At 57.4% G+C, this 25,076-nt stretch overlaps 2 protein-coding genes across 2 annotated transcripts in view; one reads left to right on the top strand and one right to left on the bottom strand.

The window, feature by feature from the left end:
• SORCS2 (sortilin related VPS10 domain containing receptor 2) overlaps window positions 1-25,076 on the bottom strand; it is a 506,368-nt gene that overhangs the window by 276,119 nt on the left and 205,173 nt on the right. The gene's annotated exons all lie outside the window — the stretch shown is intronic.
• On the top strand, window positions 12,352-13,965 carry PSAPL1 (prosaposin like 1). Its single transcript, XM_068974801.1, has one exon. It carries the CDS (start codon window positions 12,352-12,354, stop codon window positions 13,963-13,965), a length of 1,614 nt encoding a protein of 537 aa, XP_068830902.1.

The following is a 25,076-nucleotide window of genomic DNA, read 5'->3' as shown; positions in this document are numbered from 1 at the left end:
ATCCTGGCCCCGACTGCCACTAACCCTGTGACCTGTGGGTTCTTAAACCGCCCGATCGCACCTTGGCAAGGGCCCCCATGTAGTACCCCCCTCCATGCCGTGGCCGCACCTGGGTGGGTTCAGCACGGCTCCTGGTACAGGTAGGTCCTGCACACCCTGTGGGCAGGATGGGGAATGGGGGGAATCTCCTACAATCCTGCATATGGAAATGGCCAAAGCTCTCCCTAGAATAGACAAAACAAGTGTCCAAAGGGAGAACTTTAGAAGACTCACATGGCCTGCTTTCGAGATCTACTGTAATCCAAACAATATGCTCCAGACAGAACTGACATGGGGATTCACGGAGCAGAACAGACAGCCCAGAAACAGACCCGCCCGTATATGGTCAATTGAGTTTCTGACAAAACTGCAAGGATAATTCTAGGAGGAAATGTTAAAATGAGGTCACGCTGCTGTAGGGGACAGTGAAAGTCTTAGTTGCTCAGTCAAGTCCGACTCTTTGGACTGTAGCCCGCCTCGCTCCTCTGTCCATGGAATTCTCCAGGCAAGAATCCTGGAGTGGGTGGCCATTTCTTTCTCCAGGGGATCTTCCCGACCCAGGGACTGAACCTGCCTCTCTCGCACTGCAGGCAGATTCTTTATCAGCTGAGCCATGCAGGTGAGCCCCTTCCGATATGATTGGTGGTCTTCATGAGAAGTAGGAAATTAGACACAGGCAGGCACACAGGGAGGAGGCTGTGTGACGAGGGCGGCAGAGACGGGGTGATGCTTCTGGAAACCAGAGACCGCCAGTGAACCCCCAGACCCCGGGGCAAAGCCTGGGCAGTTTCCCTCTCAGCCTCGGAGTGACCAGTCCTGCTGACACCTTGATTTTGGACTCTGACCTCTGCAACTGGAGACAATAAACTTCTGTTGTTCATGCCCCCAGCCTGCTGTGTTATGCAGCCCAGGAAACCAACGTGAGGACCAATGCGAAGGAAACACAGGCTGTCTGCTGATGTGCAGGCTGCGTTTGGATGAGAAGTCCCTCTGGGAGGCTGTCGGAAAGTTCTCAACTGCTCAGCACCTCAAAGACCACCCAGAGGTGGTCTTCTGCACTTTCACCCCGGCCGGGACCTTCCCGCTGAGGGCTGACTGCCTGTCCCAAATCCACTCTCACCATGGTCTGAGAGGTCAGCATTTTCCCTCCCCCAAACCACGCCTCTCATGGCAAATAGATGGGGAAACAGTGGAAACAATGACAGACTTTATTTTGGGGGGCCCCAAAATCACTGCAGATGGTGACTGCAGCCGTGAAATTAAAAAACGCTTCCTCCTTGGAAGAAAAGTTGTGACCAATCTAGACAGCATATTAAAAAGCAGAGATGTTACTTTGCCAACAAAGGTCCATCTAGTCAAGGCTATGGTTTTTCCAGTGGTCATGTATGGATGTGAGAGTTGGACTGTGAAGAAAGCTGAGAGCCAAAGAATTGGTGCTTTTGAACTGTGATGTTGGAGAAGACTCTTGAAAGTCCCTTGGACTGCAAGAGGTCCAACCAGTCCATCCTAAAGGAAATCAGTCCTGGGTGTTCATTGGAAGGACTGATGCCAAAGATGAAACTGCAATACTTTGGCCACCTAATGTGAAGAGCTGCCTCATTTGAAAAGACCCTGATGCTGAGAAGGATTGAAGGCAGGAGGAGAAGGGGACAACAGAGGATGAGATGGCTGGATGGTATCACTGACTCGATGGACATGAGTCTGAGTGAACTCCGGGAGTTGGTGATGGACAGGGAGGCCTGGCGTGCAGCAGTCCATGGGGTCACAGTCAGACACGACTGAGTGACTGAACTGACTGACTAAACCACACCTCTCCTCCTGGGAGGAAGCCCCTCCTCGTGCCCTCCTCCCCGTCTCACCACCCAGGGCACAGGTCGTGTCCTCAGTGTCCCTCCCTCATAAGTCCTCCTCCACCCCACGCCCTGCGTCAGGCACCTGCCTCTCACCTGGATGTCACAACAATGGGGGAACAGGTCTGCCTGCCTGGGTCCCTCTCCTCCAGACCAGCCTCCCAGCTAGCTGCTCAGATCCGACACCCGGCTGGTCCGCGATTCCACTCTCCCACGTCCCACATCCAAACCCGCAGCACGTCCTGTCTGCTCTAACTTCACAGACGTAGCAGAGCCCACAGCTGCTGCCCCTCCCTGTCACCCAGGCCCTCCCCTGGAGCTCAGCTGCCTCACTGCAGTGACCCCTGGCCCCCTTGCTGTTCCTGCCTCCCGCTGCCACGGGGCCTTTGCACAGTCCCTCTGAAGCATACTCTCCCCAGACACCCACCTGGTTCTCGCCCACCCCTTCTCAAGCCTTTACCCTAGGATTGTGGCATCACTGACCACCCCCACTTCTGACCCTGCCCGCCCTGCATGCCGTTTCTCTCCCTCTCACTCATCACCTTCTCCTATCTTACAACACCTACTTGGGTTTTATAATTGTTGTTTAATTTCTGCTCCCTCCCACTAGTTTCAGGAACCTGGGGCTTTCTCTGTTTCATTAACCAGAATGTCCCCAGTACTCGGAGCAGCAGCGCTGAGCCCCTAATAGGGCCGCAGTGCCTCACTGTTGAACACGTACGTGCAGGTCAAGCAACACAGGCACAGCCCGGCCCATCTGTCCTTAGGATCTGCTTGTTTGCTCTCTTCTAACAGACTAAGAGGAACTCTGCCCACGACCAGCCTTCTCCCTGCGCCCGTGGGGATGAGATGACCTATTTTACCTGCCAGGGAGGCCCTGCCAGCTCCCCCAGGTGCTTTCCGGAGGCCATCCTCCCCCGGGCAGGCCGGGTGGGGCTTGTTATGTTAAGACCCTGGTGGAGCTGCAGCCTGGCCCTGGAAGGCGGGGCATGCCCCACCGGGAGGGGCAGGCAGGATGGCACCTGTGCAGCTGAGGGACACCGGGAGGAAGGCGGGACTCAGGGGACGATACACAGGACCACCCGAGGCGCTGGGCACAGGGGGACGCTCAGCCAGCGCAGACGTGCTGCCCCTCAAGGGAAGGTCTCCGGGCTGTGGAGGCTTGTGTGTCTAAGGCCCCGAGCCCCACACACCTGTGTCTACACCCCTTCCTCACGTCCCTGCTTCTCTGATCGCCAGTCTCCATCCTGGGGGCTATAGCTTCATAGCCTTCAAAAAGTGAAAGTGTTGGCGGCTCAGTCATGTTGGACTCTTTACTACCAACCCCATGGACTGTAGCCCACCAGGCCCCTCTGTTCATGGCATTATACAGGCAAGAATACGAGTGTGGGTCGCCATCTCTTCTCCAGGGAATATTCCCGACCCAGGCATCAAACCTGGGTCTCCCGCAATGCAGGCAGATTCTTTACCATGCCTTTAGAGGGACTCCTAAATGCCTGGAGGTGGGGGCCACTGGAGCTGGAAGATCCAAGTAGGCTTGAAGGGACAGAACTAGGGTCTGCCCTTGAAAACCCCCTGCCATTCAGCCTGCATGTTCTGGAGCCAAACTCCAATCCTATTCAACTTGCCAGGGGCTCAGAGGAGCTTCACAGACATGTACAGTGGCTGGTGTGTCAGAGTGCTCCACAAATACCCAGGTGCCTGGCCCCAACCCAGAGGCTCTCTGTGCAGAGGAGGGTCCCTGCCCCAGCCTTCCCAGGGCCAAGGCTGGGTCCAAACCACAGGTAGCATTTAACGTCAAGGTCAGCAGGGCCCAGAACCCCTCTGCTATGGATGGAATGAATCACGTCCTGTAAAAGACAGGCTGAAGGCCTAAACTGGGACCTATGAGTGTGACCTTATTCTAGAAATATTAACAGGATGTTTGTAGATGTGTCTCTTGAGAAACCTGTATGCAGGTCAGGAAGCAACAGTTAGAACTGGACATGGAACAACAGACTGGTTCCAAATCGGGAAAGGAGTATGTCAAGGCTCTAACCCTGCTTATTTAACTTATATGCAGAGTACAGCATGAGAAATGCCAGACTGGATGAAGCACGGGCTGGAATCAAGATTTCTGGGAGAAATATCAATAACCTCAGATATCCAGATGACACCACCCTTATGGCAGAAAGTGAAGAAGAACTAAAGAGCCTCTCGATGAAAGTGAAAGAGGAATGAAAAAGTTGGCTTAAAACTCAACATTCAGAAAACTAAGATTATGGCATCTGGCCCCATCACTTCACGGCAAATAGATGGGGAAACAGTGGAAATAGTGAGAGATTCAATTTTAGGAGGCTCCAAAATCACTGCAGATGGTGTTTGCAGCCATGAAATTAAAAGATGCTTGCTCCTTGGAAGAAAAACTATGACCAACCTAGACAGCATATTAAAAAGCAGAGACATTACTTTGCCAACAAAGGTCCATCTAGTCAAAGCTATGGTTTTTCCAGTGGTCATGTATGGATGTGAGAGTTGGACTATAAAGAAAGCTGAGCACTGAAGAATTGATGCTTTTGAACTGTGGTGTTGGAGAAGACTCTTGAGAGTCCCTTGGACTGCAAGGAGATCCACAGTCCATCCTAAAGAAAAGCAGTCCTGGATATTCATTGGAAGGACTGATGCTGAAACTCCAATACTTTGGCCACCTGATGTGAGGAACTGACTCATTTGAAAAGACGCTGAAGCTGGGAACGATTGAAGGCAGGAGGAGAAGGGGACAACAGAGGAGGAGATGGTTGGATGGCATCACGGACTCGATGGACATGAGTTTGAGCAAACTCCAGGAGTTGGTGATGGACAGAGAGCCTGGCGTGCTGCAGTCCATGGGGTCACAAAGAGTTGGACCCGACTGAGTGATTAAACTGGTGGTAGATGTAACTGGTTAAGACAAGGTCGTGCTGGATCAGGGTGGGCCCAACCCTGATGAAGAGTGTGCTTATAAGAAGAGGACATTTGGACACAGACAGACCCACAGGGAGAAGCCATGTGATGACAGAGGCTGGGGGGACAGCCACAGGCCAAGGACACCAAGGGTTACTGGCCATCCCTCAAACCCAGAAACAGGCAAGGAAGGATCCCTCCCCCTGCTCCGGAGCTCAGCCTCCCGACACCTTGTTCTCAGACTCTGACGGTGCAAGTGGGGCAGGCATGGTCTTCTCCTCTGTCGCTACCGTGAAACCGAGGCCTCAAAGGGAACCCATGAGGGCAGGCCATCCTGGGTGTGGGGGGCGGCGGTGGTGTCAAGCTCTGTGGGACCCGCCCACTTTGGAGCCAGAGGTGCCACGCCCCGCCCCTCACCCCGCCCACATTGGAGCCGGGCCGCTGGGCCCCGCCCCTCGCTCTGCCCGTGCTCCGCCCACATCAAACATCTGTGGAATGAGGATCCCCCCCCCGCCCCCCCGCAGCCCCTAAGTCCCGCGACGCGCCTTTCCAGGAGCGGGGCGAGCGAGCTGGCTGGTCCCTGGGAAAAGTGTTGGATGGTGCTGACCTGGGCTCGCTGGACTTACAGGTCCACCTCCCCTCGAGTGTGCTGAAGATGCTCTGCAGGCCTCCTGGCACACATCACCCCTGCCCGCCCTATCCCAGCCCCGTTCAGGAATTCCACTGCCCTGTTCTTGCTTGTAACTTTGCCCGGCTCACCCACGCACCCACACCTGTTGGCTCAGGTATGAGTCCCGGCCTCCCACTCAGCTCCCGGGCAGCCCCCACTCACCTCCTGGCTCTGCCAGGCCACCCCAGGGCCTGGCTGTGGGGATGGGCTCTGCTTCCCTGCGGCTCTCTGATGAACTTGGGTGCTCTCCTGGGGGAGGTCCTGACCCCTGCCTTGGGCTGCCTGCCCACACCGCCTACCAGGAGGCTCACAAAGACCGAACTCAGGTAAAGCTGACCTCCACCATCTCAGAAGCAACAGTGGGCTTCCCCTCTTGGGAAGGGGCTGGCTGACTCAGGAGGCTCTCATGCCCCACCTCCTGGCCTCCTGGCCCTGCAGCAATGGCAGCACGTAACCACCTCTGGCCTCCTCTGCTGTGCCTCCTTCCTGGGTGCCGCTGCTGGGTGCCCACCGCAGCCACTGCTGTGCTCAGGCCCCCTCCCCAGAGGGGCCTCCCCCAGAGGGCCCCCCCAGGCCACCCTGTGCGAAAGCACCCAGCGGCCCTCACCGAACCTCGCCCGCTTTTCTTTACTGCGTAGAAACCGTTTCCGCCTGGCACCAGAAGGGGCACGAGTGTTTACACATCCGTGGTGTGTCCCCAGGACCCGAATATCCAGTCCTCATCCATCTCCGTCTCTGCTGAGCCCCAGCTCACAGCAGGGGCTGCAAACACAGGCAGGAAACACCCCCGCAGTATGGCCTGGCAGCACGGGAGTGTCACCCAGAAGAGGCAGGAAAGGCAGAGAGAAAGAGAGGCGGCCCTGGGTCGGGGTGGTGGGGGGCAACAGCATCAGGCAGGATAGAGAAAAGGGCTCAGAGGTCAGAGAGGCCAGCATCTCTGTGCTCAGAGATTCCAGAACACGGGCTGGGGAGCCCCACGGGGCTGGAGCCTGTGTCCCTCCGTGTGGGCAGAAGAGCGTGCACGTGTCACCGTGTACCTGGGGGCAGCTCCCCCCGCCCATACAGCAAGGCCAGCCTCGAGGACTGATGGTGAAATGGAGGCCAGAGGGCCAGGCAAAGCGTGGACAAGTGGGCCCTGCTCCCGGTTCCCTCTCTCTCCTCACTGGTCCTCTGGGAAGCATGCCATCTGCAAGCTTCAGGCCCACCTCCTGTGGGTCCCCTCCCTGACCCTAGCTCAACACACAGGGCCTCACGCACAAAATGCCCCCTCTCACCCCCCGATCCCATTGGGACCAGGCTTATTTCTAGTTAGGAAGAAAAAGTAAGTACCTTCCAGGGAAATGTTTTAAACAGATGGAATTTATAAAATATACAGCAAGCGCTGCCTTTCGTTGGATGGTGGGTGGTGGAGGAACGCCGGTCGTATCATTTCCAGCACTTTCTGCAGGGTGACATCAGAGCCGTGTGGAGCAACGCTGCTGGGGGACAGGCCCGGGGCCACCACACCAGAGCCTGGTGCATCTGCTGTGCACACACCGACACCAGCCCCCCGAAGTCCTCCTCCAGAAGCCCACTCAACAGGAATGCCCACTCCGCCCACTGCACAGTGTTCCTAAGAATGTACAAAGCAGCGATACTTGAATAACCCCAAACTGGAAGTACCCGACGCCAGCCCTCAGCAATGAGGACACTCTGGCAGCTGGCACAGGGGACAGTACCAGGCGGTAAGGCCCAGAAACTACAGGGTGGGGTCTTGTCCAGAAGGTGAAAGCAGTGGACACACCACCCCACCCCACTGATGCAGATTCAGGGAAACTGATCAAAGGTGAAGAAAATCAGAAAAGTGATTGCTCTGGTTAAGGGGCGATGGGTGTGGTTTACACACGTGTGTGTGTGTGTGTGCTGCTGCTGCTAAGTCACTTCAGTCGTGTCCGACTCTGTGCGACCCCATAGACGGCAGCCTACCAGGCTCCCCCGTCCCTGGGATTCTCCAGGCAAGAACACTGGAGTGGGTTGCCATTTCCTTCTTCAATGCATGAAAGTGAAAAGTGAAAGTGAAGTCGCTCAGTCGTGTCTGACTCTTAGCGACCCCATGGGCTGCAGCCCACCAGGCTCCTCTGTCCATGGGATTTTCCAGCCAAGAGTACTGGAGTCGGGATGCCATTGCCTTCTCTGGTGTATGTGTGCTAGAATAGGCCAAATTGCACAGTTACAGCATGTACATTTTACTACCTGTAAATTTTATGTCAAAAGGGTAAAGATAAATGTGTGCAAATGCAGAAGTCTAGCTGATAAGTTTCGCTTTTCACAGTGGTAGGAGTTAAGAGTTCTTTTTCATGTTTCTTTTTTAAAATATGCATTTATTTGGCTGCACTGGGTCTTCGTCATGGCACACAGCATCTTTGGCTGTAGCGTGTGAAGTCTTAGTTGCAGCGTATGAGATCCAATTCCCTGACCAGGGAATCCAGGCCCCCGCATTGGAAGCGCGCCGTCTTAGCCACTGGGCGACCAGGGATTAGGCATTCTGAGACTACTACTTTTTCCTATTTTAGAATTCAGCAAGTGAGTGAGTATATTAAGGATAATGGGACCCAGACACCTGACTATTGGGCAGGAGAGTTAAGAATTTGGAAAGGAAGAAAACTAGAATGTTGTCCAAGGTGTTGTTGCCTAAGGATCAAAGTGAACTCATTGTCTGATGAAGACATACGGTGAATGGATGATGGTTGCAAGTACACATGTGTTTACATGTATGTACATGTCTGTCTTCATACCTACAAATGTCCGTGTCTCCATTTCTATGTGAACACATCCTTCCTCCCTCGCCCGCATCAGTAAGAGGTAAGGTATTCACTGCTCTGTTCACCAAGGCAGCCGTAATGACGCCACAGTTTCAGTGAGCACATCTATGCCTGGATCTTGGTTTCTAAATACTATCTTCCATCAGCCAGGCTGGTTCCAGGGTTGGTTCAAGGAATGCACAAGATAAGCCTGGAGCAAGTCTTTGTTTAAAAGCAGAGAAGCACTCTAAGTATGGTGGACACATGTCAGAGACACACAGGCCAGCTCAAAGGGCCCCTCTGAGCTGATGTGGAGCCGTTTAGGCGTCAGAGCAATTGTAGGCATGGACTCAGTTCAGTTCCGTTTAGTCCCTCAGTCGTGTCTCAGTCTTTGGGCTGCAGCACCCTCTTCCAACAACACACAATAGCAAACACCCTCTTCCAACAACACAAGAGAAGACTCTACACATGGACATCACCAGATAGCCAACACTGAAATCAGACTGATTATATTCTTTGCAGCCAAAGATGGAGAAGCTCTATATAGTCAGCAAAAACAGGACTGTGAGCTGACTGTGGCTCAGACCATGGACTCTTTATTGCCAAATTCAGACTTAAATTGAAGAAAGTGGGGAAAACCACTAGACTGTTCAGGTATGACCTAAATCAAATCCCTTACAATTATACAGTGGAAGTGAGAAATAGATTTAAGGTATTAGATCTGATAAGACAGAGTGCCTGATGAACTATGGATGGAGGTTCGTGACATTGTACAGGAGACAGGGAGCAAGACCATCCCCAAGAAAAAGAAATGCAAAAAAGGCCTGGACTACAATCTGTTAAATAAAATAAGCATTCACAAGGATGCTGTGCCCCACCCTCCCCACCTGGGGCACAGAGGGGTCCTGCCATGTCTGAGCGCGAGGGAACCTGGGCAGACCCAAGGGGAGAGCATCCTACAAGTAACCCACCAGGACTCCAGTGTCAAGAAAAACACCGAAAGGTGACCGAGGAGCCGTGGCGAGTGCACATAGCCCCTGACCCTGGAGCCGGGACCAGGAAGTGAATCGTGGTCAGAGGGCAGCCCTGAGGCCTCTGCACAGTCCGAGCAAGGGCTGCGGGTTAAACAGGGGGATTGTATCAACATCACAGCCCTGGATGCTGACAGATGCACTGTGATTGTCTGAGAGGACGTCCTTGTCCTCCGGAAACACCCTGGAGTAACTGCGGTAAAGGGACATGACATCACTATACTCTCAACAGGTTAGGACACAAGTGTCTGTACATACAAACACAGGTGGATGGATGGGTCGACGAGAGGGAAGCGGGGAGGGGAACCACAAAGCAAATCGGGCCAAGGTGCCCGAGTGACCGCTGGCCGGGAGCTCCCTGCTCTGCTTCTGCACTGGTCCTCTAAGTTTGAAATTATATCAAAATAAAACATAACCTCCCCCAGACAAAACAGACGTGGAGCAACCAGAACTCTTTGAGCCCTGTTGAGGGCAGTGGGCACGACCACGGAAAACTGTCTTGTCGGCTTTTACTGGACGTCTGCCATCTGAGCCCTGCAATTCCGCTTCCAGTGAAAACCCAGCAGAGATGTGGGTACACACGCATCCCTAGATGGGCACAGAAGTGTCCACGCCTCCCCCAAACTAACTGGACGTGATTCAAATGCTCACGAGGGTAGAATAGATTAGTAAAATGTGAATTCACCCTACGGATTCTGCACAGAAATGAGGACCTACCCAGCAGCCCAAACGGAGCTCACAGGCCCAATACCACAGCAAAGAAGCCGGAGATGAAACAGTCAGGGTTCCCGGGAGTGGGCGGGGCAGGGGTGGCTGGAAGGTGTGCTGGGGCTGCCCAGAATCATGGACATTGTCTGGGCCTGGGCACTTGCTTAGTCTGTGGATCTTCCCTGAGCTGAACACTTATAATCTGTGCCTTTTCCTGTATGCATTAAATATTTTAATAAGAAATTTGGCAGTCCAGTGCTCAGAACTCTATGCCTCTCACTGCTGTGGGCCTAAATTCAATCCCTAGTTAGAGAATTAAGGTCTCACAAGTCACGCAGCTTGGTAAAATAATGAAATAAATAATTTAAAAAATATTAGAAAGTCCAAGAGAAAAGTCTCCTATGGCATCTCCAGCTCGATGGACATGAGTGTGTGTAAGCCCCGGGAGTTGCTGATGGACAGGGAAGCCTCGCATGCTGCCATCCATGGGGTCGCAAAGAGTCAGACACAACTGAGCAACTGAACTGACTGAGTGACTGACTGATGTATTTTTCTATAAAATAAAATCAAATTCGTGTTTCATCAGTGGGGAGAGATTTCTGGGCCTCTGGGCAGTGTGGTGCCTGGGGAAGGAGACCGTGAGAGCAGCCGGGAAGGCCGAGCAGGAGGCCTGGGGCTGCCTGGCTGGGGCCCTGGTGCAGAGCGGCGGGGCAGGGCCTCCTGCTTGCTGGCCTGGTGCCCACAGTCCTCGTAGGATGCGAGTGGGTGCTCAGGAATCTCAGGCGGTGCGCGCAGTGAGGAGCAGGCATGTGGAAAGGGTGTTGAAGTGAGCCAACCCCTGCCTGCCCCAGGCACCTCAAGATGGGACACCTATGTCTCCAGTCCCCACTTTGCAAGTGAGACTCAGGAGCCGGGCATATGAGCGCCCAGGCTCACTGCAACCCAAAGGCTGTCCCTCCTCTGGTCCAGAGGGTCCACAGTCCTCGGGCCGGTGTGAAGAGCTCCGCGAGTCCTGTTCTCCATGTGCCCTTCCCAACCCCGGGGCCGGAGGATGTGGATGGAGCCACCCTGGCCACATTCCTCCACGAGGTGGCTGCAATCTCAGGCCCCAAGGCCTGACCCACATAGGTGGGGGTGCGGACTGCCCCTCTGAACCTGAGAGACAGCACCATGCAGGGGGCTTACACCCTCCGACGGGAGCAGGCGACTCCAGGGGAGCCCCCTGCCCTTGGGCCCCCGACCTGTCCACCCCTGCGTGGGAGGGCCCCGTGGGAGCCATGAGCCAAGTGGAAAGAAGGCCGAAGGCGAGGCTGCCTGTGGAATCCTCCTTTTAATGAACAAGCTCCAGCTCGGGACGCCTGGGTGTGCCTGACATCTGGTCTACTCAACTGATAACTCATTTAAAAACTAAGCAAGAATAATAAGAAGATTACGAGTGACACAGAAATGAAACAAATTCCTCCTGTGTAGGGTGCTTTCAACCAACACTTTCCTATCTAGGGTGGGCCAGCCCACACTCAGCCAAGTTTCCAGACCTGTCCCTGGCGGCTGTCTCAGGAGGCCGGCGGGCACTCGCATCACAGATGAAGACAGGAGGGGCCCTTATGTGGCACTGCCGGCCAGGGCCAGGAGCGGAGCCAGCCCGTCGAGCCATTTCAAGGCCAGATGTAGCAAACAGAGCTTCTGTGGTTGCCCAGTCATTAAAGTCACTTCATCTCTGGCATTAAAAGGACAGAATGCCTGTGCCTCCCACAGGGGGACAAAAATCCCCCCGAGAGTCTCTCATTCTGCGCTTCCCTGGTGCTCAGACAATAAAGAACTTGCCTGCTGTGTGGGAGACATGGGTTCGACCCCTGGGCTGGGAAGATGCCCTGGAGAGGGGAATGGTTACCCACTCCAGTATTCTTGCCTGGAAATTTCCGTGGAGAGGAGGATACCGTCCATGGGGTCGCAAAGAGTTGGACACAACTGAGCAACTTGCACGAACAGGCATCAAAGGCTCTCTTTCTAGGAGGGGACCCACAGCAGAGGACACCAGAGTGGGGGCATGAGCTGTGGGGAAGGGGGCTGATGGGCTTCCAGGAAAGAGGTGGCTGAGTTGTGCTTTACTGAAGACTGAGCTGGGTTGTGAAAGCCGAGTGAGAGTTTATCCAGTGGGTGGGGGGAGAGGGACGAACGGTGCTCCAGGGAGAAGCGACCTGCACGTATTGCAGAGAACCAGGGAACAACAGGGCGATGAGTCAGGCTGCGGAGGAGCCTGGAGGGCGGGGCTGCCCACCAGGCGTGCCCGGGGCTTTATAGCAGCGGCGGGTGGCCGCGCGCGCAGTGGAGCGGGCCTGTGACGGCTAGGCATGCTCTGCGCACTGCTGCTTCTGTCGGGCGTGCTGTGCACTGCCCTGGCCGGCTCCATCTCTGGCCCCAAGGAGTGCGCCAAGGGCCCGGCCGTGTGGTGTCGGGACCTGCAGGCGGCGACGAGATGCGGGGCAGTCCGGCACTGCCGCGTTGCGGTCTGGAGCCAGCCCACCACCAGGTCCCTGCCCTGTGACTTGTGCCTGGACGTGGCAGCCACTGCCAGCAACGGGCTGAACCCCGAGGCCACCGAGACCGATGTCCTGGCTGCAGTGATGAAGACCTGTGAGTGGCTTCCCAGCCAGGAGTCTTCAGTCAAATGCAAGGGGATGGTGGATGCCCACTACTCAGCCGTCCTGAGCATGCTTGGCGGGGACCTGGGCAGTGCCCCAGGACAGGTATGCACGGCTCTCACCCTCTGCCAGCCGCTGCAGAGGCACCTGGCCACCCCAAGGCCACTCTCCGAGAAGGACATATACGACGTGGTGGCCCCGTTCGTGGCCAATGGCCTCCTCAGCTCCCGCCATCAGCAGATTCCCGCGGGCACTGTGTGCCAGGACTGTGTCCGGCTGGTCACCCGGCTCCAGGGTGCCCTTGGGCCCGACCTGCCCAGCCTGGCACAGGTGACCACACGGGAACAGTGCGAGTCCCTGGGGCCGGGCCTGGCTTTCCTTTGCAAGAACTACATCCGCCAGCTTTTTGCTCCTGCTGAGCAAACACTGAGGCTCATGCTGCCCAGCGAGATCTGCGGGAAGGAGGGCTTCTGTGAGGAGCGGCAGGGAACCCCCAACTCGGCTCACGTGGCTGCTGTGGACGGAGTCCCTGCCCTGGAGCTGGCGTCTCCGTGGAAGAAGAGCGAGGTGCAGATGCAGGGTCCCGTGGCCTGTGACGTGTGTATGCAGGTGGTGCAGAGGCTGGACCACTGGCTGGAAAGCAGCAGCAGCAGGACCCTCATCAGCCAGGCCCTGGAGCGTGTGTGCTCCGTGCTGCCCCCTCCCGTGGTCCGGGAGTGCATCAAGCTGGTGGATACCTACGTCCCCACTCTGGTGGACGTCCTGAGCAGACTCACTCCAGAAAAGATGTGCACGGTCATCCGACTGTGCAGGGGATGGAGGCGGGCCCGGGCGGTCCACGAGGGCCCCACGAACCCGCCCCCTGGCCTCCTGGACAAGGACAGTCTCTGCAGGGGGTGCCAGCGGCTGTTCGGTCTGTCCGTCCATAACCTGGAGCAGAAGAGCACCGAGCGCCGCGTCCTGCGGGCCTTCAAGCTCGCCTGCGGCATCCTGCCCCTGCCCTTCGTGATGCAGTGCGGCCGCTTTGTGAGCGAGTACCAGCCCGTGCTCATGGAGACCCTCAGGGACATGATGGACCCGACCACCCTCTGCACGAAGTTGCGCGCTTGCCACGACCCCAGGGACACGCTGCTGGGCACCGACCAGTGCGTCCTGGGCCCAAGCTTCTGGTGCCAGAGCCGGGAGGCAGCCCAGATGTGCAACACGGTGGAGCACTGCCAGCGCCGCGTGTGGAAGGAGGCGCCCTTGCAAGCCGAGAGCGTGGGTGACAGCGGCTGCCCAAGCCAGGATGCCCCTACCCTTGAGAGGCCCGCCTCTCCTTGATTGCCACAGGGGCCCCACGAGGCGGGCACTGCCTCCACGTGCCAAGTGAGAACTGAGACTCCCAGCGAGGAGGCTGGAAAGGACCTGTGCTCCGTCCTGACCCCAGGCCCGAGGCTGTGCCTTTGCCCGCACCGCGAGTGGACTGGAACCGCCTGCTTCACTATCGCTGCCAGCCGCCTGCCCTGACTCTCCATCGCTGCGCTGTTGCTGATGGTGGGGGTGTCTGGCACTGGCCTCTGGTGCCCCCGCTACACTTTGCCAACAGGGTGCAGGCTGGGGTGAGCAGTGGAAGGGCAGAGGGCAGGTGGGGAGGGGCCGTGACAGCTGTTGGGGAGGGGGCAGTAGGTCTTATCCCCTGGCCATCATCTGTTCAGGCCACAGCTGCTCAACCTTGGCGTCCTGGTGGTGGCCTCAAAGGCATATATGACGTGTTGAGCATCTCTCTGGGAAGGAGGCTGGGGTTTTGACTAAATGCCTTGAGGGGTTCTTGGGCTCAGCGTAGTCCTTCTGATGCCCTCTGCCCCCTCCCACCACAGGAGCCTCTCCCTGCACCCCAGACTCTAGGCTGCAGGGAAACCTGTGCTGCGTTCCAGGTGAGGAGAGGAAAACGTGCTGTAAAAGAGCCCAATGGGTCGCAGGATGGTGGGCAGATCCTCCACCTGTCGGAGCCTCAGTTTTCTAATCTGTAGAATAGGGCTGATAACACCTGTCTCATGCGGATGCTGAGACCGTTAGAGGAGATGTCCCTGAGCTTCTTCCTATGAAAGGACCAGCATCCACCTATCTGCTGGAGCCAGCAAGACCCAGCTTTAGGGTCCCCAGCAGAATCTGGCAGTGCAGATATTGAGTAAACCGCAAGCTTCCTCCCAGTGGGATTTGCTGTCTTCTCATTCTCCTGAGGCCCTGGCACGCGCTGCAGTAGCACCCCCTTCTTTCCAGCCTCGCCCCAGCATTCCCCTCCTCCAGGAAGCCTTCCTGAGGCTCTCAGCCCAGTGCAGGCGCCCTCTGTGATTACTCCTTATGCCATATTGTCATCATCGCCCCCCTAGCACACAGTAGGTGCTGAAACATTAGTGGGTCACACACGCGAGTGTTTCAGTGGAGGCCAGGCCTTTCAGATGAATCCCTCTGGAGGAAGAGAAGTGCCCAGGCCTGGGTTACAGGAGACCTGAGTGGGCGCTGTTTTCTGAGAAGCCGCACCTGAGCGCTTGGGTAAGTGTCCTGGGCCCCATCATCACCCCAGGGAGAGAGGTGCACCCAGCCTGAGTTTCCAGTCTCCTCGGTGCTGGCCTCTGTAGGCTGTGGCTGGGCCCACTGGTCAGCCCTGTCCACGGTGGCAAGGGTGCCAGCCCACGACCTGAAGCCCTGGATGTGAGCAGAGGAAGGCAGGCCTGGCCAGATTCCGCGACACAGATGCCTGTGATGGACGGACTTGCAGATTATGGGACTGGGCTCAGACCGCATCACCAGGAACAGCCCCGGGGACTGTCGGTCTGCGCGCACCTGTCCCCTCAATGGGACAGGGTGGGCTGCGGCCCCTCCTCTGGCCTGTCTGGGGGACACCTGCTCACAACAGTGAGACAGATCTCAGCTTCCTGGGACGTCACTGCTCACACACGAGCGGCCAGGAGGGAGTGAGCACCTTGTCTCACAGGTGCCCCATCCATGCAGAGCCGAGGTGCCCTCCCATCACCTCCCCCAGCCCAAAGCGACCTGCAGCAGGCAGGTCAGTGAGGGGGCTCCACGTGCCCCTCCCCCAGGCCTGGGAACCACCTGCCCCCACCCGCCCACTTCAGACCTGTGGCTGCACGTCAGCCCGGCCATGCACCTGGGCAAGGTGGTCATCCAAGGACACTGACCGCTGACCACCCCCTGAGGGCTTCCCACCTGCCCCAGGAGCTCTGCCTGGCTTCACTCCTCACCCTCCACAACCACCTTGAGGGAGGCACCATCATCACAGCATTTCATAGAGGTTCAGTAATTGGCCCGAGGTCACACAGTTAGGACACAGTGAAGCCAGGAGTCCAGCCCAGGCAAGAAGGGGCTCCAGGGCCCGTGTTCCTGACCCTCACCCCTGCTGGTGGAGTTCAAGGCCTGACTCCAGCGCTCCATGGCCTCTGCCTCAGTTTCCCATTCCTGAATGGATGCCCCACCCCCTGGGTCCTCCGTAGGACCACTGTATGAGAAGGGCCTGCTCAGCAGACACACGGTCAAGGAAGGGGCTCTGCAGGCCTCCTCCCACACAGGCCCTCCTTTCTGGGCTTCCAGGCTGCCTCCTACACCGTGTCTCACTGTTTTCGTTTCGCATATCTTCCTCCTAAGACGCGCACTGAGGTTTCTCGGTCGGATATGGCTGATTTGTTTTCCCTGAGTGAGTGTCTTAACCACTGTCTGTTGCTGTTTCCTTATCATTTCCTGCATCAAATTCCTTTTCGATTAGAAAGCTGGCGGGGAGGGGGGGCGCTAAATTAGCTGATTGCAGCTGCAGAGGGCGTGAGAGCAAGCATGCAGGGGCGCCGGGACACCCAGCCCCAGGGAGCCCGCAAAGGTCTCCACCGGGCAGCGGCAGAGGGCTTGGGGAGCACTTGCTTAGCACGGGGGCCTGTGACTCCACCGTCATCCTCAGACCTCTCAGTGGGTGTGTCGCAGGCTTGTGTCTGTGTACACACTCACTTTTGCACAGACGGTTTGCACAGAGCCAGAGTCTGCTGGGCCAACCCCATATCTGGGGAGGGCAGGGGGGAGGACTGGGAGCAGGTCTGCCCTTCATGCTCCTTCCTCTGCCTTGATCTCTTTGTCTGGGAAATGGGCCACTAACCCCCCAAATGAACCCCAACAGTGGAAGTGCTTTCCAAGCCAACCCCCTGGATGACTGCGACCAGTGCAATAGACGCCCCACCAGAGTCCTGCTTCTTCCATGGGCCTGCCCCTCTCGGTCCTGCCCCTCTCGGTCCATCTGCATCACAGCCTCCCAGGCCTCTGCGAGGGTCCCTCCCTCCTGCGGACTTCTGTCCCCCTGTTGCCTCCCTGCCAGCATCTGTACTCACCCCACCTCGATCAGTTCAGTTCAGTTCAGTTCAGTTCAGTTGCCCAGTCATGTCCAACTGTTTGTGACCCCAAGGACTGCAGCACACCAGGCCTCCCTCTCCAACTCCTGGAGCTTGCTCAAACTCATGTCCATCAAGTTGGTGGTGCCATCCAACCATCTCATGCTCTGTTGTCCCATTCTCCTCCCGCCTTCAATCTTTCCCAGCATCAGGGTCTTCCTCGATGGTCACCCTTGAAGGCAGCCCAGCCCCTGAACCATGGGCATGCTCCAGCTCCTGGACTGGAGCCCCACTCGGACACTCTGGACCCGTCCCTCCCTCGCAGGAACTCAAGAGTGGCGGTGGGGGGTGGGCCGGGGGCAGGAGCAACCCTGAATTGAGTCAGCATCAGTTCTGTTTCATCCCCACCGGGTCCTAATCCTGCCGACCCACGGATGTTACAGATGCCCAGCTCAGCAGGCTCAAATCTCTGTGCCCCAGAGAGGGACTGCGTCTTGCCTGGGTCCTGTCGTGGGGGTTCGGGCCCCCAAGCTTAGGCTTCAGCTGCTCTTAGAGTCTGGCTCTGATGCAGCTAAAGGCATGAGAAACAGCTGCATCCGGTCCCTCCAAGGCCCCAACTTGCAGGAGGGTCTGCGCTTCCCTCCCCAGGAGGCCCCTAAGTACGGCTTCATGCCCCCCTGCACTGACACCGTTACCCGGGACGCTGCCCTGGAAGCTCAGCCTTAGGTCTGAGAGGCTCACCTCTGGACCCCGCGATGCTTCAGACCCAGGCGCTAGTGCAGGGGCCCTGCTGGCGGCAGGTGGGGCCCATCATGCCAGGCCCAGCAGTGACCCGACGTCCCTGCCTCCTGCCACCATAGGCACCTCCCTGTCTGGATGGTCCAGCTTCCAGGGACCAAGCCCACCACCCCCGGAAAGGCTGCTCTTGCCCCACTGATCTGAAACCCCCCCAGATTCACCACATGCCCACTGTCACTGGGGCCAGGCCTGATTCTGCGTGGTGGGACATTTCTGAGACAGTCAGGGAGTCTTGGGGGCAGAGCGGAGAGAATGCAGGCCGTGTGGAGGGGCACGTTTGAACCTGGCTTCGTCACTCACTGCGGTGTGGCCTTGGGTAGGTTCCTTAGCAAGTCTGAACTTCAGTTGCCCTGTTGTATGACATGGATAATAAAGGTGCCCCTCCCATGGCATCTGCTGGAGGACTGAGAGAGGTACCGCATTGGAGCCGGGCACACAGCTGGAGATGCCACCAGCCCCGGCCTGAGCTAAATGTTCACAAGTTCCTGCAGCTTGGAGAACCCGGGAACGTGGGCCGAGACCCAGAGGAAGACCCAAGGGCCTGAGGCCACCAGGTCGGCCTGAGACAGTCTGTCGGTCAGATGTTCCGGGCATTCCCACTGTCCCACTGAGTCCAGTGCAAAGTGTGAGGTTGGCCAGGAGATGCTGCTGGACACGAGAGGAGTGGGCAGATGGGGAAAGAGGGCAGAGGGGAGGGAGACACAGAGATCGAGAAGGGATCTTCCCATCTCTGTGACACACCTCGGTTTCTCTCCAGAAAAACCAGCACCTTCAATGCTCAAACAGCACGTGCTTGGTCCCTGAGCCCTGGCGGCCTCCAAAACCCAGCAGCAAAGGCCTGCTTAGCCCTCCCGTTCTCCTCCTCAGGCTCCGGGCCACGAGCCACCATGGGATACAAGCGTGCGCTCTCTGGCCGTGGGAAAAGATGTCTCAGGAATAGTAGGCTCGGCCTGCGGCTCTCTGCCTGAGACAAACTGGGCCCTGATCCCCAGCAGTAGCCCTTCAGCCATCCTCCTGGGCCTGCAGCCCAACAAGTGAGATAGTTCCCGCCAAGGGGTCACGAGGTGGGCTGTCGGAAAACCACGGCACTTTTCCTTTCTGGTCCCCTGGGGAAAGTTACAGGGCTTCCTCCCAGGGGCCCTGGGCTGCAGGCCTGACTCTCACGACCTGCCCGCTGCTCCTCTGCCCCTCTGTTCCCCTCTGTAATTGGAAGAGGCTGGACCAGATGGGGTCAGAGCACAGATACCCTGGGCCCGAGGGTTCCGGACAATGGCCGAAGCTAGGCCCCTTTAGGGCCCATTTCTCTAGAGATCAGCGTGCCAGGCTGCCTGTGAGAGACCTCGAAATTCTTCCATGCTGACAGCGCAATAGCCATCATTTTAGAGTCCTCTTCTGGCCAAACCAAACATGCCTGAAGATGCGGCCTGGGCTGCTGGGCCCCCAGCACATGACCTCAGTAGGCTGGGAATCTCCTGCTGGAATTCAATGCCTGAGCCTGCGGACCAGTCTCGGAGGCTCAGAAGCCCAGCTGGTTCTGATTCCTCAGGCAGCACCATACCCCAGTCACCCCCCATCCCCGCTCCCCCAGGAGCCCCTCTGGGGTCAGGTTCCTGGTGCAGGGAGCCATTTGTCCAGGACAATGGGAGTGATGCAAAGGAAGGAAAGCTCAACCCTGCCAGACCAGTTTCTCAGGTTCCCAGTCCCAGGGGAGGGGCGAGATTATGAAGCTGGGACAGCAGACAGGGAGAGGGGGCCTTCCAGGGGCAGCTTACTCTGCTGGGCTGGGATGGGGAAGCGACGTGCGCTGCCCAAGGCCCCACCAGGCAGACCTGGAGGGCTCCAGACGGTCCTCCATAGCCATCGCGGGCAGGGGTTGGGGCACCTGCAAAGGGCCGGTTGTAGGTGATGCTGGTTTAGCAGAACCTGGCACTCTGGGACGTGACCCGGTGAAGCAAGCGGGAGGGGCCAGGGCAGCCCTGACTCCTCCGCACAGGGCTATGTGCCCCTGCACCTCGCCCTGCCCTCGGCCCCCAGCCCCAGGCTCCGGGGCTAAGCCCACGCAGCTGAGATCAGGGGCAGGGCTGAGTCTGTTCTGCCTTCCTGCTGGCCCCACCCCCCAACACAGGCCAGCAAGCATCCTGCCAGGTGTGCCAGGGGGTGGCACCTGCCCCTCCAGAAGGCGGGGAGCACAGGGGTGTGTTCTGAGACCACTTACGTCCCGACTATGGTGCTGGCTGTGGCGAGCCCTGGCTAGTGACCTTCTTGGGACAAGTGAGAGCCACTTACCAGGTCTTGAGTGCACCCCTCGGGGAAGACAAAGCGGGTCCTTTGCCCTGCTTCTCCCGCTGAGGCCCTCCCACACCGGGAGAAGCCATCACCCTCAGTGTGGGTGGGCTAAGGAGCTGCTGGGAGTCAGCCCTGCTGGGGGGTGGAACCGAAAGGGGGGGCTTCTCACACAGACATGCTGAGTGACTTCAGGCAAGCTGCTGCCTCGTCTGGGCCCTTGTTTCCCCACCTAGTTCAGAGGGCTGTGCAGATCTGGATTTCACAGCCAAGAGGCAGGACTCAGTGTCCACATCGGGCAGACAAAGGCGGCGAAGCCAAGAGAGGCAAAGGGACATCTTGGGGTGACATGGCCCTCAGCCAGGATCTCCCCGGCTACAGACAGAGCTCCCCACTCCATTCTGCTCTAGGCATTTCTGCTGACAGAGGATTTTCTAAAGACGGGGGAGCTTGTTTCCCCATTGTTCAGAAGAGGAGCCAAAGGCGGGGTCCAACCCCTTCCACCTCCTCCTCACAAACCGCTGACACCAGGGTTACTCACCAGGGGAAGAGGGGCCAAGTTTCCTGGGGAAAGCCAGCAGCATTCCCCCAGCCAGCAGTGCACACAGATCTGCAGAGTCCTAGGAGGCTGGAGGGCTCCAGAACCTTCCTCAACCTTGGTGTGCTGGGGCCAACTCACACCAGCTCCATCAGGACTGCCAGCTCCAACAGCTCACATCTGCTCACACCAGCTCACACCAGCTTGCATCTGTTCACATCAGTTCACACCAGCTCACACAAGCTCACATCGGCTCACACCAGCTCCACCAGCTCACACCAGCTCCACTAGGACCACCAACATCACTAGCTCCACCAGATCCACCAGCTCACACCAGCTCCACCAGGACCATCAGCACAAATAGCTCCACCAGCTCACACAGCTTACATCTGCTCACACCAGCTCACACCAGCTCACACCAGCTCCACCAGGACCATCAGCACAAATAGCTCCACCAGCTCACACAGCTTACATCTGCTCACACCAGCTCACACCAGCTCCACCAGGACCATCAGCACAAATAGCTCCACCAGCTCACACAGCTCACATCTGCTCATATCAGCTCACACCAGCTCACACCAGCTCCACCAGCTCCACCAGGACCATCAGCACAAATAGCTCCACCAGCTCACACAGCTTACATCTGCTCACACCAGCTCACACCAGCTTGCATCTGTTCACATCAGTTCACATCAGCTCACACAAGTTCACATCAGCTCATACCAGCTCTACCAGCTCATGCCAGCTCCACTAGGACCGCCAACACCACTAGCTCCACCAGCTCCACCAATTCATATCAGCTCACACCAGCTCACACTAGCTAGCATCAGCTCACACCAGCTTGCATCTGCTCACATCAGTTCACAAGACCTCACATCAGCTCCACCAGCTCCACCAATTCATATCAGCTCACACCAGCTCACACTAGCTAACATCAGCTCACACCAGCTTGCATCTGCTCACATCAGTTCACAAGAGCTCACATCAGCTCACACCAGCTCCACTAGGACCACCAATACCACCAGTTCCACCAGCTCATATCAGCTCACACCAGCTCACACCAGCTAACACTAGTTTGCCCCAGCTCCGCTAGTTCACACCAGCTCGCACCCGTGAGCCAGAGTCAATTGAATGCATCTCCTCCCATGTCATGTCCAGTGACTTCCTGCTGGAAGCTTAAAACTGGCTGTGATAAGAAACATCACGGACCTTGGAAAGTGCTTCAAATTAGAAGGGGTTTTGTTGGTCTGCATTTTGTTTCCTGGACTGCTGGTGGTCAAACACTCACCACTCCCCCTAAAGCTCCAGAATTCAAGAACTGAAGGCAGCCTCACACCCCTGACATACCTGCCAGGCCTCTCCAGCCTTTCTGACTACTGACTCTGCCAAACGAAGGGGGAGAGGGCACTGGTTCCAGAACCAAGGCAGACCTGCCCCTACCCTCCCAGAGCCACTCACAGACCAGCCAAACAGAATGTCCAGTCTCTGCTTTCAACTCTGTGGGTGGACCTACTGTGTGCCAGGTGCTGTTCTAGGCCCTGAGATACATTGTGAGCCACACAGCTGAGGCTGTTGCTGCCTGATGGGGGCAGACAGACAAGCCATCTATGAAAAAGTCATACCAACATTTGGAAATGGAAAGTTTATTAAAGTAATGTCATCACAAATAATGCATTGAAACCCTGAGAGATTATAATAAACGTAATGAAGAGTAAAGAGGCTGGAGGAATAGTATCTAATGGGAAGAACTACTTCAGAGAGTGTTGTCAGGGGCCCAGAGGAGGTGACACTCAGCTGACTTCTGGCTCACACCCAGGGAAGAGTTTCAGGAGAGGGATGAGCTGGGGCAAAGGCTGGGAGAGGGCGAGAGGGGTCGGGGAGGCAGGCATGGCTGGAGTGAGTACCAGGGCTGCAGGAGAAGTGACTGGGAGGTGAGAGGCGTTCTCTGGGGAACTCCGTGGGGTGCAGCGAGGGGCTGCGTGGACCTCCAGGTGTGATGAAAGCTGTGGGACGGTTATAAGCTGGGCAGTGACAAGTCCCTTTGCTGAGAGTCCGCTGTGGTGCTGGCTGGACCTAAGGGGGCAGGGAAGGAGCCAAGAGACCCACGTGTGGCTGGTGCAGACATCCAGGTGATGGAGGTGCTGTGGGGATGGAGCGGGCAGGCGTCCAGGTTCGGGACAGACCCTGGAAGAGGAACCACAGGGCCTGCTGCTGGATCAGACGGGGAGGAGATTAAGGAGGATGTGAGTCTTAGAATAGCATGCAGAGATCTTGGTCCTAACACATCCTCGTCCTGACACACATGGGCCTGGGGCAGGGGCACTGATGGGGGCTGGGGCTCTCCATACTCAGCTCCCCACCCAGCTCTGCCCTGCACTGCAAGGGGCCTCATGCACCTGTGTGGACTGCAGCCTGCACATCCCCTCCACAGCCACCCCAGCGTCCCCTGCACCATCCATTCCTCGGGAGAGCTGGGGAGGGGTCAGCCCCCATCCCAGGGCTTTGCACACTTCGGCAGCAGGATACCCCTCATCCCATGAGACCCTTGTCCCATGAGAGGGCGTGGCCCCGAGGAGGCCCAGAGCAGGGTGCTCTGAGATGAAAGGGGCTCAGCTGCCAGGTCTAGAGGGGGGCTAGAGGTGCCACAGTCCACGGGGGTGAGGGGTCAGGAGCAGGTTGGGGACCGGGAGGCAGCGGAGTTCGGTTCAGACATGTTGACCCCAGGTCACGTGTCCGATCAACCTGCAGAGTTTGGTGGCCTCTGTCTGCACCATGAGGGGGGCATGCAGGAAAATGCTGGAAGGCGGCATCAGCCAGGTTGGACTCTCCCCATCTCATCCCTCATTTCACAAGGGAGGGGTCAGGGGTCAGCAAGGGCAGTGAGTAGCCGAAGGTCACACCGAGGGGGCGAGTGGGCCTTGGTCCACCCCTCCGCCACTGGCCGCCCTTCCCTGCAGGCCCACCCTGCTCTCTGAGTGTCCTTCTCAGAGCAGCAAGGGCCTCAAGACACGATCTAAGCTTCACAAGGACCCAGGGGACCGGAGGAGGACAGCGTGGAGACAGGCGGGCAGGGGGGCCACGGCGGTGTCCAGGGAGAGGTGAGGGGGGCAGGGATGATGGGGGAGGACGTGAGAGAAGGTGACAGAGCCTCGAGGGGCACAGAGACGCTGCTGGACCAGGGCTTTGGAGACCCCATTCAGTGCACAGAGGGACTCAGGCCTGATCCAGCAACGCTGGCCAAGCAACAGCGCTGTTCGAACAACGAGGACGTAACAGCCACTGTCTCCCGTGAACCAGGCACAGGGTTACACGTTTCCCACCCGTTACCTCATTGCACCCATTTTACAGATGGGATAAGCTGGGCTCAGAGAGGCAAGGTGACTTCCCAAGGAAGGCCACACAGCCAATAAGGCAGGAGGAACTCGTCTCTGGCCTGGAAGCCTGGGCTTTCGCACCTCTTGTGCAGGCTCCGCCAGAGGCAGAAAGCGTGGAGGAGCTGCAATAACAGGTATCTCTCAGGAAACGCGTGGCACGGTGGTGCAGGGCGCAGGCTCTCCCTCTGACAGAGCCCAGACCCTCTGGGTGCCTGCAAGGGACACAGGCAGAATTTCAGCTGCGAATACTGTGCAGACCAGGGGCGGAGCAGAGCAGTGGCTGCCTCCCCCTGGAATGGAACCCCCAGCCGGGCAGAGGCCAAGGCTCTTCTTCAACTCTGAGCGCTCTGAGTCTAGGAAGCACCCGGAGGGGTGAGCACCCCGGAAAACTAGCTGAGGGACGGAGGGAAAGGGCGTGGAGGGGAAGGAGGGGTGACGTGTCTTAGGTTGGGCGTGGCTTCAGGCTGATGGCACCCAGTAGGTGTTTCGGAATCAGGTCTGACTGTGTGAAACCAGTCTGGAAACTCCACGGGCTTATTTCTGCTCGTCCCAGTGTTGGCCGCTGAAACATGAGCCGCTTGCCTGAGGCCATTATAAATGACAGAGTTGGGACATCCAGAATTAGGGTGCCCATGATTCTCCCCGATACAACCAACATTAGGTTTTTACCCCAAATCAGAGTAGCCTTCCTAGCATCATAGAAACAGCTGGCATCTTGGACACTGTGCTTAGCAAACTCTACCTGGAGTATCGATCACTGATGCCAGGGGCTCCCTTTCTTAGACGAGAAAGCCAGGGCTCAGAGAGAAGGACTGACTGTCCCCGGAACCTGCTGCTAACGGCAGAGCTGGCCAAGCCCCTTGATGCCACTCAGCTGCCCGCACACTCCCTGGACGCTGCTCGGCCCGTAAACGGGTTTATGGCTCCATCCTTCAAAACACACTCAAGCGAGGTTTATTACATAATAGAAAACAAAGGTAGTTTGGTAATCTGTTTCCCACTCAGGGAGTTTTATTAAAATGCAATAAATCTCCAGGACAGAGCGTGGCTTTACAGCAAAGGGCAGAGATG

The sequence above is a fragment of the Capricornis sumatraensis genome, chromosome 7, assembly GCF_032405125.1.
Source record: "Capricornis sumatraensis isolate serow.1 chromosome 7, serow.2, whole genome shotgun sequence".
NCBI classification, from domain to species: domain Eukaryota; kingdom Metazoa; phylum Chordata; class Mammalia; order Artiodactyla; family Bovidae; genus Capricornis; species Capricornis sumatraensis.
Note: the sequence above shows the minus strand (reverse complement) of the source record. Positions and strands in the feature narration are given on the sequence as shown.

What these genes read in the sequence shown, in the direction of transcription:
- PSAPL1 (XM_068974801.1), top strand. Translation starts at nt 12,352, where the DNA reads ATGCTCTGCGCACTGCTGCTTCTGTCGGGCGTGCTGTGCACTGCCCTG.